Source organism: Sciurus carolinensis, chromosome 18 (genome assembly GCF_902686445.1).
Source record: "Sciurus carolinensis chromosome 18, mSciCar1.2, whole genome shotgun sequence".
NCBI lineage: Eukaryota > Metazoa > Chordata > Mammalia > Rodentia > Sciuridae > Sciurus > Sciurus carolinensis.
In genome coordinates, this window is record NC_062230.1 from 38,528,823 (window position 1) to 38,542,630 (window position 13,808).

At 38.5% G+C, this 13,808-nt stretch overlaps 1 protein-coding gene across 3 annotated transcripts in view; it reads left to right on the forward strand.

The window, feature by feature from the left end:
- Crebbp (CREB binding protein) overlaps window positions 1-13,808 on the forward strand; it is a 125,955-nt gene that overhangs the window by 22,488 nt on the left and 89,659 nt on the right. For 2 of the 3 annotated variants that reach the window (XM_047532974.1, XM_047532973.1), the window contains one exon: window positions 392-1,104. The exons of the other annotated variant lie outside the window; for it this stretch is intronic. In XM_047532974.1, coding sequence (XP_047388930.1) covers window positions 392-1,104 — 713 coding nt within the window. The remainder of the gene's footprint in view (window positions 1-391; window positions 1,105-13,808) is intronic. 3 annotated transcript variants of the gene reach the window in all.

Consider the following 13,808-nt stretch of genomic DNA (forward strand, 5'->3'; position numbering starts at 1 on the left):
CTAACTTGATGTCCAGTTAGTTTTTAAATACACATACATTTTTAAAGCCATTTTAACATTTTAATTTAGTGCCTTTTTGGACTTCCCATTTATTATCCTTTTATATCTGAGTTTATTCTGATACTGTACTATTAAATTGTTTTAGAAAATGAGAAAATCCAGTAGGGCTGGCTCTCTTCTCATCCTTATTTAATATTTCCTTTTTCAGAACTTGAAAAAATGTTTTTCCTTGTTTTATTTTCCCAAAGTTTCAGATTGTTTTGACATTACTCTGAAGGCATCTAGTGTTCTATGTCAAATGCCCATTAGGTTAAGATCATAAGAACATGTGACAGTTGGAAAGCTGTTATGGTTTCTTATTTTCTCATTTCAATTTCTGTTTAATTTCTAGATTTTGGATCATTGTTTGACTTGGAAAATGATCTTCCTGATGAACTGATCCCCAATGGAGGAGAATTAGGCCTTTTAAACAGTGGGAACCTTGTTCCAGATGCTGCTTCCAAACATAAACAACTGTCGGAGCTTCTTCGAGGAGGCAGTGGCTCTAGTATCAACCCAGGAATAGGAAATGTGAGCGCCAGCAGCCCTGTGCAGCAGGGCCTAGGCAGCCAGGCTCAAGGGCAGCCGAACAGTACGAACATGGCCAGCCTGGGGGCCATGGGCAAAAGCCCTCTGAACCAGGGAGATTCGTCAGCCCCCAGCCTGCCCAAACAGGCAGCCAGCACCTCTGGGCCCACACCCCCTGCTTCCCAAGCACTGAATCCGCAAGCACAAAAGCAAGTGGGGCTGGTGACCAGCAGTCCTGCCACATCGCAGACTGGACCTGGCATCTGCATGAATGCTAACTTTAACCAGACCCACCCAGGCCTCCTCAATAGTAACTCTGGCCATAGCTTAATGAATCAGGCCCAGCAAGGGCAGGCGCAAGTCATGAATGGATCTCTTGGGGCTGCTGGTAGAGGAAGGGGAGCTGGAATGCCATACCCTACTCCGGCCATGCAGGGGGCCACGAGCAGTGTGTTGGCCGAGACCTTAACGCAGGTTTCCCCGCAAATGGCCGGCCATGCGGGACTGAACACGGCGCAGGCAGGAGGCATGACCAAGGTAAGTGAGCTCAAGTGTGTGCTTCTGCCTAACTGGGCGCTCTTTTTTCTCCAAGCAACACAGTAACATGGGAGTACTTGGCCTTTTCCTGTCCCCAGTTTTGGGCTTTGCACATGCCACTCATAATGTGAGAGACAGATTTGTTACCTGGAACTCTGCTTTTTGGAATAAAGATCTCTTCCCTATGTTTTTAAAATGAGAATTTCTAAAGAAACTGCCAAAATAGCCTGCAGGTCAGGTAGTTGGAAAACTATAAGGAGCACCTTTAGGCTGATTGCCAATTTTCAATCTCTGAGGAAAGTGTGTAGAAATAGGACCACATGGTTGAAAGAGGCAGCTTCTGCTGACAATCAGCAGATCTGGTAAAAGATGCTTTTTACCTCACTTTACCTACCTGATGAAGTACTTCCTCATATCCCCTTTCCACCCTCTGGGGAACAAAGTTTAATTTCACAGTCTGCTTTATTCATGGAGAAGTTGTTCCAGGATGATTAGCTCCTTGCTGCTCTTAACAGGGAAGAAGTTGGACAGAGTGGGGGGTGGGGAGCATGGGCTCTCGGGTCTCAGTGGAAACACCAAAGCAATGGTTCTCAATTTGTTGTTCACAGCAGCAGCATTAGCACCAGCATTCCCTTAAGCTTGTTGGAAAGTTGGACCTACTGACTTAGAAACTGGGGTGGGGTCCAGCCCTATGAGCTTTAGGAAGCCACTAAGTGCTTCTGAGACCCTTTGATAGGAAAAGGTGTGAGCTGAGGTGTGCAGCCACTAGCCTTGCAGCTGCTGTCTAGAGCAGAACTTGGAGAAAAGGGAAGACAAATGCCAAGATATATGGAAGACAGCTGGAAAAGATGGAGGCTGGCAAGGGAGGAGAGTGCAGAGAAAGAATGGGCTGATTGCCATTGATACTAAACCCTGCAAAAGCCCTGCCACCAAAGGCTTCTAAACAGCATCCATGGGGACACCTATTTCATTGCGGTCCAGCAAATTCCAGAGCAGAGCAGAGTTGGGCTATTCCATGGATCTTATGAGTCCTAAATAAGGGAGAGGGAGAGATAAGAGCACAGTTTCCATAAGGTTGGTGGGAGTGTGGTTGGTGTATGAAGCTTTGTGACTGTCTTAGGCAAGGAGAGGGGTTTTTAAATTTAAAATATAAAAGTAAAGTAATTCCACCATTAGAATTGCATGTTTTTCTTTTGAGACGTTAATAGTGGGAAGCATGAACTTACATTTTAGTTGTACCTGACATTTTGAGGAAGAGTCTGGGTGTGCCTGTGCGAGTTGTATTAAGAGGGGATTTCTAATGGGTTTCTGGCTCCTGTGTAAATGGATATTTGTATCTTCCTAATTCACTGTACACTGCCAGTTTAAAAAACCTTTTACATTTTGGAGAATTTCAGTCATACAGAAAAGTAGACATAATAGTATAATGCAGTGGTTCTGAAACTTTTTGGTTCTAGGATTCCTGAATAATTTAAAAATTATTGAGGACCCCAGAAAGGTTTCTTTAAAATTAGTTTTATGAGAATTTTAAAACGCAGGCATACATTCTGCTAGCCACAAAACTCATTGGCATCACACATCACAATGGGTCTGAAAAACTCCACTGTGCTCTTTTGAGACAGAGTGAAAAGGGCTTGTCATGTCTTAGTGTTTGATGGAAACAGTTTTGACAATGTGGTCCCCCTGAAAGTGTGGTTTCCTGGACTGCCCTTGGAGAGTCATTGAAAAGATGTATATACAAGTGACCTGAACATGAGATCGTTATCACATGTAAATGAATTAATACTACATATTCAAGTTTCTGATGGTCTTGTGTGTCATAGTTTTTATAAATTTTTATTCAAAAGCAGAATGACATGTATTTCAGTCAGTGGTTATGGCTCCTATGAATTAGTCCATAGGATCCTCAAGTTTATTTGTCCAAGAAACTGTTATTTTGATTGTTGTTTGCTTTTTGTCCTGTGGAGTTCCCCATGGTCTGGAGTTGCCTATGACACATGCAGCACTTATTTTCCTCTGTTTATTCAAGTTTTTCATCCATCCTGGGCTTCCTTTCTTTGTTTGGAATGATCTTCTTTCATACAGCACTTTGTAAATGTTCACTATTTAGAAGGCAAGCCAAAATAGTGTGTGGGGTGCAGTTTTTTTCTTATTACCTGTGGGTTTCCCAAGGCAGCTGTGGTGGTGAGGACTAGCATTTTTGAAATAGCCTTTGAGTGGGATAAAAGAACAAATAGTGGTGATCAAGTAGTAAAAGGAAAAGACAAATCTACTTCAAACTATTTCTTAAGATTTTAAAATGCACACAACAAGCAAGGCATGGTGGCCTGTAATCCCAGCTACTCAAAAGACTTATGGCAGGAGGATTGCAGGTTCAAGGCCAACTTTAGCAACTTAGCAAGACCCTGTCTCAAAGTAAAAAAATAAAGGGCTGGGGATGTAGCTCAGTGGTAGAGCTCCCCTGTGTTCAGTCCTGGGTATCAAAATAAATAAATAAAGAAAGCAGTGATTAAAATGTACTCTGCAAAAACACTTTTTTGAAAAGAGTAATTCAGTTTTAAGTTATTACAAAGAAAATACATCTCTTATAAAATAATTCAGATAATAAAATAAAAAAGCAGCCCCCCCCCATAGATTATCGCTTCTATATAAATACCTTTTTAAAATACAAAATGGGCGCTGGGGAGATAGCTCAGTTGGTAGAGTGCTTGCCTTGCATGCACAAGGCCCTGGATTTGATCCCCAGCACCGCAAAATAAATAAATAAATAAAATAAAATAAAAAAATACAAAATGGAACTGGACTGCACAAGTACCTTATTTGTGGAGAACCTGTTACTAGGTAGTTAGCTACCTAAATCCTTGGAAGCAGAAATTTTCTATTAGAGGATATTGTCATTTTAAATAAACATAAATATTACCAAATACTCAACAAAATATGCAAATTACATGCTTACCAAGAGTGAATTAAGTCCCTGTCCAAATCCTCACCAATGCTGGATATTGTTAGATGCTAAGTATTTGTCATTCTTTTAGGCAGATTGTCTTATTATTCACCTGTATTTGTGTTTTACTCACATTCTTTATCCATTTGTGTCTCTTTATTCCTCTCTCAACTTGGAATCTCCCCCGCCTCCCAAGTAGCTGGGATTTTAGGCATTTGCCACCATCTTCTTAGTCTGCTTTTCTCTTTCCTTTCCTTCCCTTTTTACTAGGGATTGAACTTTCCTTTTTTTTTTTTTTTTTTCCAGACTCTTTCCTTTTTTTTTTTTTTTCTATAAATTCTGAGACAGGGATGTCCCTAAATTGCTAAGGCTGGCCTTGAACTTGGAATCCTCCTATCCTCCTGTTTTAGCCTCCCATATCTCTGGGATTATAGTTGTGCTCTGCTGTCCCTGGCCTTTGTCTCTTTTTCTATTGGATTGCTTCCCATTTTATTCTTATTGGTTTATGATCTTACTAGTTTTTGTGTATTATAGGTTTAAATCTTTTTTTTTTTTTTTTTTTTTTTTTTTTTGATATTGGAATTGGGATCGAACCCAGGCTCTTCAGTATGCTAGGCGAACATTTCCCTATCCCTATAGAGCTATATCCCTGTCCGTTCTATTCCTGTTTATTGGTGCGAGGAATTGAACTCAGGGGCACTCTACCACTGAACTAAATCGGCAGTCCTTTTTCACTTTTGAGATCTCAGTTGTCAGTGCTGCCCTCAAACAGGTGACCCTTCTGCTTCAGTCTCCTGGGTGACTGGGTTATAGGCATGTGCCACCATGACAGGCCCAGTTGTCTTTTGACTAATATTTGCCAAGTCAGTTTTACCAAGAATGTAATCACTTAAGCTTACAATATGATAGTATTTTGTTTCTGATTTTGTTTGTGATTTTTTTTGGGAGGAAACAAATATCCCTTTTTTTCCCTTATTGCTTTTAGATCTTTGTCATGGTCAGAAATGTTTTCCTTATCCCAAAATTACAAATATTCTCGTGGACCAGGCATAGTAGAGTGTGTCTGTAGTCCCAGATACTCAGGAGGTTGAGCCAGGAGGATCTCTTGAACCCAGAAGTTCAAGACTGACCTGGTTAACAATGCGAGACCCTGTCTCCAAAACAAGGAAGAAGGGGTGGCGGTGTAACTCATTGGTAGAGTGCATGCTGAGTATGTGTGAAGCTCTAGGTTTAGTAACTGGCACCAAAAAAGAAGAAGAAAAAAATGAAAGAAATATTGTCTTGTAGTTTCCTCCTTAATGTGTGAATCTTTAACTCATTTAATTTTAGCAAAAGAAAATTCAGCAGTTTTTGTTTTCTTAATTATAGTCATCCCAGTACAGTTTATTTAGATATTATCCATCTTATTTATATAAGATGGATATATAAATCCATCTTTTTTCCCTCTGATGTGATATGCTGCTTTGGGTTTTTTTTGGGGGGTGGGGGGGCGGTGCCAGGGATTGAACCCAGGGGCCCTTAACCACTGAGCCACATCCCATCCCTTTTTAATATTTTATTTAGAGACAGGGTCTTGCTGAGTTGCTTAGGGCCTTACTTAGTTGATGAGGCTGACTTTGAACTCCCCATCCTCCTGCCTCAGCCTCCTGAGCTGCTGGGATTTATAGGCATGCACCACCATGCCCAACTTTTTTTTTTTTTTTTTTTAATATACTTTATTCACTTTTCAGGGTTTGAGTGTAATTCTAGACTCTTCCTTTAGTTGTATTGATCTTTGCTTGTTCCTGTGCCAGAAACTTAACTTTCCTGTTTGTACAATGAAATTTAGCATCTGATGGTGCTAGTTACGTATTCAGATGTGTGGTTCTTGACCCTGGCTGCATATCAGAATTACCTGGGGAATTTTAAAAAAATATAGTGCCTTGGGCTGGGGAGATAGCTCAGTTGGTAGAGTGCTCGCCTCACAAGCACAAGGCCCTGGTTTCAATCCCCAGCACCAAAAAAAAAAAAAAAAAAACAACAAAAAAAAACTATATATATATATATAGTGCCTGAACCCTGCTGCAGACCAGTTAAGTTAGAATCTCTAGGGTATGACAGGGCATTAAAATAGTTTATAGTTTATATTAAAATAGTTTATAGTTTCTCAGTTGATTTTCATGGCAACAGAACCACTTTTTTTAAAAATATGATTTTTAGTTGTAGATGGACACAACTATTTATTTTTATATGGTGCTGAGGATTGAACCCAGTGCCTCACACATGCTAGGCAAGTGCTCTACCATTGAGCTACAACCCCAGCCCCAGAACCACTCTTGTAGATAAATACTTTGGGCTCTTTTTAAAATTCTTTAAAAAATAGACCAAAAAAAAAAAAAAACAACTTGGGAGTTTTGTTGGAATTGTTTTGAATCTTATAAATCATTTTAGGATAAATGTAACATTTTAACAGTTTTGTGGCTTCCTGAGTCATCTTATCATACACATAGAAATCATATCCTTTCATGGAGTCTTATGTTGCTCAGAAGCGTAGTATACTTTTGTCTGTCTTATTAAGTTGATACCTGGGTATATTATGGATTTTGTTGCTATTATCTATATCAGTTTTCTCATATCAATTGAACCATTCCTATAATTGTAAGATTAAAAGTTATTGTGTTGCTGAATTTTATTTGCAAATGTTACATTTAGTTTTTATTACTAATCATTAATGAGATAGAGGCCCATTTTGTGCTCTCATATTTTTCTGCCAATGCTGTGTTAACTTGGTCAAAGAGAGTTTGGAGGTCTTTCACGTCTGTTCTCTAGACAGTTTAAGTAGCACCATAGTGATCTTGTTCCTTGAAGAATTGTGACGCTTCACCTGTATAGATGTGTGGGCCTGAAAGTTTGGTAGTATTTTTCCCTTCTCCTCCTCCCCCCACCGGCTCCTTCATGGAATCTGACTTGAAGTCTGTGACAACTTTCTTACTGTGTTTCCTATAGATATTGACCCTTGTGGTCTCTGGAGTTGATACATATTTATATCTTATCAATCTGTATCTGTGTGTGTATATATATACATAGATATACATATATATACATATATACACACACACATAGGTATATATGTGGGTATGTAAAGTGTACAATGATTTTGAGAAAAACTAAAAAATATATAACTTTTTTAGTCCTGATTTTTAAAAAAACATGAGTTAGGTTGTAAGTACATGGTATTGCAGCACCATTTTACAGAATAAGAGATGGAGGCACACAGGTATTGAACAGTTTCCCACCATCACACAGACTTCAAGTGGCAGAACCCGCTTGCATCTCACACAGTCCAGCAGAAGGTGTCTTAATCACTAACCCGTGCAGCCTGTTCTTGGGTCAGTTTGTTTACTTATTTTTGGGGAGTACCAGGAATTGAACCCAGGAGCGCTTAACCTCTGAGCCAGATCCCCAGCCCTTTTTAATATTTTATTGTGAGACAGGGTCTTGCTGAGTTGCTTAGAGGCTTGCTAAATTGGTGAGGCTGGCTTTGAACTCATAATCTTCCTGCCTCAGCCTCTGCAGCCACTGGGATTATAGGCATGCACCACCACGCCCAGCCCGTTTATTTATTTTCACACACACACACACGGTATTGGGGCTCATACCCAGGAGCATTCTATTTCTGAGCTATATCCCCAGTCATTTTATTTTATTTTGAGGCAAAGTCTACCTAAATTGCAGGACTGGCCTTGAACTTGTTATCCTCCTGCCTCAGCCCCCTGAGTTGCTGGGATTATGGGTGTGTTTCACCATGCCTGGGTACAATTTGTATTATAATAGAATTTTTTGGGCTGCAATTTACATTTTTTCAAATATATTTTAATTGTAAATCAACATAAAGCTTTTATTTATTTTTATGCAGTGCTCTGGATTGAACCTAGTGCCTCATATGTGCTAGGCAAGTGTTGTACCACTGAGCCACAACCCCAGCCCCTACAGTTTACATTTTAATAGGATTTTTTTCATTTTAAAAATTCATTAACTTAGAGATGTGCAAAAATTGTTAGACACTCTGAGTGTTTGTTTTTTCCCTTTATCATTCCCAATTTTGTGTGGCTCCATAAGAAAACACTTTAAAAAAAAATTTCAGTAACATGGCAGTGATAACAAGGCCCAAGGTGATTAAAATCAGCCACAAAATAAAATGATTTCTCCATTTCAACAGCAGCAAAACTTGATGTGCTGTTTTTTTTAGGGAGTGTGTTCTAGTTTTCTACTGAAAATAATCCAGACTTGGTAGTTTTCAGTAGAAAATACTTGGCCTGTAAAAGGAAAGCAAAAAGGATTAACTTAAGTGAGATTTAGAAACCACATGAACATTCAGATTAATTTTCTCCTGCTGCAGGTGCTGAAAAATGTAGCTCTGCATGGAGAAGTGGCTGGTAGAAAGAGGAAAGTGTTATGATGTTGCTTCACCAAGTGGGCAAGAATCATCTCTGCTGGGCTGGTAGTTCAGTAGTGGAGCACTTGCCTAGCATATGTGATGCACTGGGTTTGATCCTCAGCACCACATTAAAAATAATAATAATAAAGGTATTGTATTTATCTACAGCTAAAAAAACTTTTAAAAAAAGAATCTTCTCATTTTAAGATTGATAAAAATTTGCTTTTGTAGCTTCAGAAATCCTTTTTGTTCTTTCTCATTACAAATCTGAAAAGGGACCAAAGAGAACTTGTATTATCTTTCTTCACAGCTATCTTAGAAGGGCTTCCCAGGTGTCTTAGAGTCCAGGAGGGCTTTTTGTTTTTTTAGATAAAGTCTTTGAAATATTATTCTTTTCTAGAAAGTGGTCCGAAAATGTAGGACTTGATACAAGGCGTGCATTTATATATAGGCCCCAACCCAGTCAGTCATCATCCTGCCAGATGCTCATATTATCTGCAGATTTTCACAGGAGTGCTGGGCTCTCCCCAAGCTTTGGATTCAGCAGATTGGGATGGGCATTTCTACCAGCTCGCAGATAACCCTGATTGTGCTGTTTAGGGAACACACTGAAATGGATTAATAGAATATAGTCATTAAAGAATGAGTAGAGACAAGTTGACTCTTAGAGGAATGGTTAGTCCATCTTCTCTATTTTGGACACACAGTTGGGAATTTCTGATATTTAGTATCAAGGGAAATAATACTTTGCTGCTGTTTTCCACTTTTTCATGTAATGATATCTGATCCTTAAAATAATGTGAAGAAAATAAGGGAATTTTATATTAAGAAAATCCTCATTTGGTCTCTTAAAAGATCACAACAGAAATAGCTTATAGAGTGGAACTATGCAGGGCAGTGAATTAATATAGTGCATTATGGGATGTATTCAGCTCCTGCTAAGCATAGCTTTTTATTTCATTTTATTTTATGGTACCAAGGGATTGAACCCAGGAGTACTTAGCTTCTGAGCCACATCCACACCCTTTTTAAATTTTATTTTTATTTTGAGACAGGGTCTTTCTATAAGTTGCTGAGGCTGACTGAACTCTCAGTCCTCCTACCTTAGCCTCCCAAACTGCTGGGATTATAGGCGTGTGCCACTGCACCCAGCTAAGCATAGCTTTTTGGTAGAAATATCTAGCAGTCTCATACTGGCTCAGTAATCTTACCATGACTTCAAAGGAAGGCGATCCTAATGTCCTTTAGAATGTATGGTTCAAGATGTGCCTAATTCCCCACGAATTGATTTCATTATAGAACTTTTAAATTAGATTAGATTATATTTGTATATTTAAATAGATTGACTCACATATAGTGCTCAGTTCATTCAGCAACAGCAGCAACTCAGATGGCCTTTGCAGATGGAGGACAGCTAAGTGCTGAAGAGTAGAGCTTGGATTCTGGGGCAAGCTGCCTTGGTTCATGTGCAGCTCCACTAATGTTACCTGGGGGGGGTTACTTAGCCTGTCTCAGCCTTGGTTTTTGTGTTCTAAGATGAGAATAATAGTACCTATCTCTGAGAATTGTGTCAATTAAAAGAGGATCATAGTACTTATATCTAGCTTTTTGATTATTATTTTTTAGTTGTAAGTGGACATAATACCTTTATTTTTTATTTTTATGTGGTGCTGAGGATTGACCCCAGGGCCTCACGTGTAGTAGGCAAGTGCACTTACCGCCGAGCCATATCTATCTTATAGAATTATGTTAATTAAGTAAGATGTGTACGTGAAATCCGCAGCACAGTGCCTGGGTTAACTCCAAACCTATCAAAGAAGATTGAGGAGTCTCAAGGCTTTGCTGCATTAAAGGTCTTGAGATAGCCACAAACATTTGAAGTGATGAGACTGCTTTTGTAATGTTTTCGTAGAACATTTTCTATCATAAAAATATTGATGTTTATTTTACAAAACGGGAAAGCTTGGAAAGTCTAGAAAAGAACATGTTGCCCATAATCCCCTCACCCAGTTGTACTTGGGTGCCACATCTCCAGCCCTATTTTGTATTTTATTTAGAAACAGAGTTTCACAGAATTGCTTAGCCACCTCACTTTTGCTGAGGCTGGCTTTGAATTCATGATCCTCTTGCCTCAGCCTCCCAAGCCACTGATATTACAGAAGTGGGCCACTGCGTTTAACCATTAAATATACTCCCATTTCCTACCAGTCTTTTTTTTAAATCTTTAATTATGTATCTTTTTAAACTCCCAAGTTTTAGTCATAACTTTTTTTTTCCAGTTAACTTTGTAGCTGATTCTTTGTAATTCAACCTGAATTGATGTTTACCTAATAGCAACAATGAAGACTTATTTGGTAACTCACTCTGTGACTTCCTTGAAGACCAATAATTGTAAGAAAACCCAGTCATCTTTGTTATTTTATCAATTTTTTTTGGTACCAGGGATTGAACCCAGGGACACTTAACCATTGGGCCACATGCTTAGCCCTTTTTGTTTTATTTTGAGATAGGGTCTCAATAAATTGCTTAGGGCCTTACTAAATTGCCGAGCCTGGCTTTGAACTTGCCATCCTCCTGCCTCAGCTTCCTGAGCTATTATAGATGTGCACCACCACCCTTGGCTGTTATTTTATCAATTAAAATTGAACTTTGATGATCTGAACTTAGACATGCCTATGTTAATTCTTACATTTTACTGTTTTACTTTTACTATTTTTGGAGGTATAATTACAGAGTGAAAGCAGATCTTGCATTTGTCAAAATTCACTTAACTCTGTGACCTATACTCCCATCCCTCAAGATGTAGGGCATTTCTTTTGTTTAGAAAGTTCCCTTTTCCTGAACTCTCATCCTCACCCCAGCATTCACTACTGTGGTCTTTCACAGTGGACCAGTTTTACCTGTGCTCAAATTGCTTGTGAATGGAATCGTACAGTATGTTGACTTTTTTCAGGGCTCACATGCTGTTTGAGATTCATGTTGATGCATGACTCAGTTTTTTTTTTTTTTTTTTAATTGTTAAATGGTATTCTCTTGTATGAATATACCACATATTTGCTTATCTATTCCTCTAGTGATAAACTCCAGTTTGGAGCTATTATGAGTAAAGCTGCAAACTTTTTGTACAAGTTTTTATGTGGGCTACAGGGTTTCGTTTCCCTTGGATAAATAACTGGGAATGGAATTGACTAGAGAGAGGGAGTACCTTTTTTCTGAATTCTTTGAGGGGTCAGCAGATGCCCATGGTTTGCATTCAGTTTGTGGCCTGAAACTTGAGAATGGGGTTTGTATTTTTAAAGTGTTGTTTAAAAAAAAAAAAAAAATCTGGGATGGAAACTATAGGTTGCCTGTAAAACTGGAAAAATTTACTAAATGGCCCTTGAGAAAAAAATCTGCCAGTTTCTATTCTAGTCTCTTCCATTGATCTACGTACCTCTTTGTTTAAAGCTTTTAAAGCTTTTTTATTTTTTAGGCACAGAGATTACCTTTCTAATCCCTGCCCCTCATGTCGCCTCTCCCGTTATCAGCATCTCCCACCAAAGGGGTACAGCTTGTTAGAACCAATTAAGCCACATTGACACATCATAATCTTTCCAAATCCATAGTTTACTTTAGGGTTTCCACTCATTCGTTCCTTGGATTTGGACACGTGTTCTGTATTACAGTACATCATTACAGTATCATACAGTGTAGTTTGACTGCCTTGTACTTAGTAATATATATTTAATAAGGTTTTACCTGTCTTTTCATGGCATCTTTTTCACCTGCCGAAGGACATCTTTGGTTGCTTTTAAGCTTTGGCAGTTGTAAGTAAAGTTGCTACTGATATCCATTTGCAGGTTTTTTGTGTGGGCATAAGTTTTTAGCTCCTTTAGATAAATACCAGTGAGTAAAACTGCTGATTGTATGTGTGGCAATAGAGTGTGTTCAATTTTGTAAGAAACTTTAAAACTGTCTTCTAAAGGTTGTGCCATTTTGCATTCCTGCCAGCAGTGAGTAAATTGTTGCTCCTGGTTCTCAGCAGATTTGATTATGTTAGTGCTCTGCATTTTGCCCATTCTGATGATGTGAAGTGGTAACTGATGGTTGTAATTAGCATGTTCCTGATGATAAGGAGCATCTTTTCATATGTTTATTTACCATCCGTGTATCTTCTTGGGTGAGGTATCTGTTAAGGTTAATGACCCATTTTTAATCTAGTTTTCTAGTTTCTTACTGTTGAGTTTAAAAATTGCGTATTTTAGATAGCAGATCTTTATCAAATGTCTCTTGCTCCTATTTTTTCCCTGTCTGTGACTTGTCTTATTTTCTTGACATTGTCTTTCAAAGGGCAGAAGTTTTTAATTTTAATGAAGTCCAACTTTCTTTCATTGATATACTTTAGTTTTGCAGTAGGTATTACAATCTAGGTTGCTTAGTTTCTCGTTTCTATTTCTGTTCAATTTCTTTGTTTTGGGTCATTACTTGATTTGTTTGTTGTTAGAGTGGATAAATGCAATTAATTTTTCTTTTTTTCTTTTTTCGTGGTACTGGGGATTGAACCCAGGGGTGCTCTACCACTGACCCCTTTTTGAGACAGGGTCTTGCTAACTTGCTGATATTGGCATCATCCTCCTGGGTGGCTGATACAGGAATGCCCTGCTGCCCTCGGTAGATTTTTCTGCATTAGATGTGTTCTATGACCTTGCTAATGTACTTATTACTTTGATCAATCTGTGTACATTTTATTCAACTTCCTGTCTTTCTCTGCCTAGGATTCCAGTATAGTGTTTCTTTTTTTGTGCGTTTATTCAAATAAAAACCATTTATTTGATGCAGTACAAATTTAACTTCAATAGAAAAATAAGAAAGGATTGATTTTTTTTTTTTTCCATCCTTCTAGAATTAATTCAGAAAGCAGTTGAGAGTGTGCATCCCTTGTCTTAGTCTTAAAGGGAGGAGGAAAGCATTCAGTCTTTAGTATTAAGTCTGGATTGGTTATAGGCGTAGGCATCCTTCATCTGGTTGAGGAAAACCTCCTCTTCCTAGTTTGTTTAATCTTTTATCATAAATAGATTCTGAATTTTGTCACATTTTCCCATTCATCAGATGATAATAAGGGTTTTCTTTATTCTTTCTTCCTTTAAATTATGTTAATATTTTCTTCATGTTGATACAGGGAATTACATTTTGCTCAACCAACCTTGCCTTCCTGGGATAACCCTAACTTGATTATGGAATTATACTTTTTTCTTTTTGGTACCAGGGATTGAACTCAGGAGCTCTTAACCGCTGAGACACATCTCCCAGCCTTTTTTATATGTTTGTTAGAGATGGAGTCTCACTGAGTTGCTTAGGGCCTCA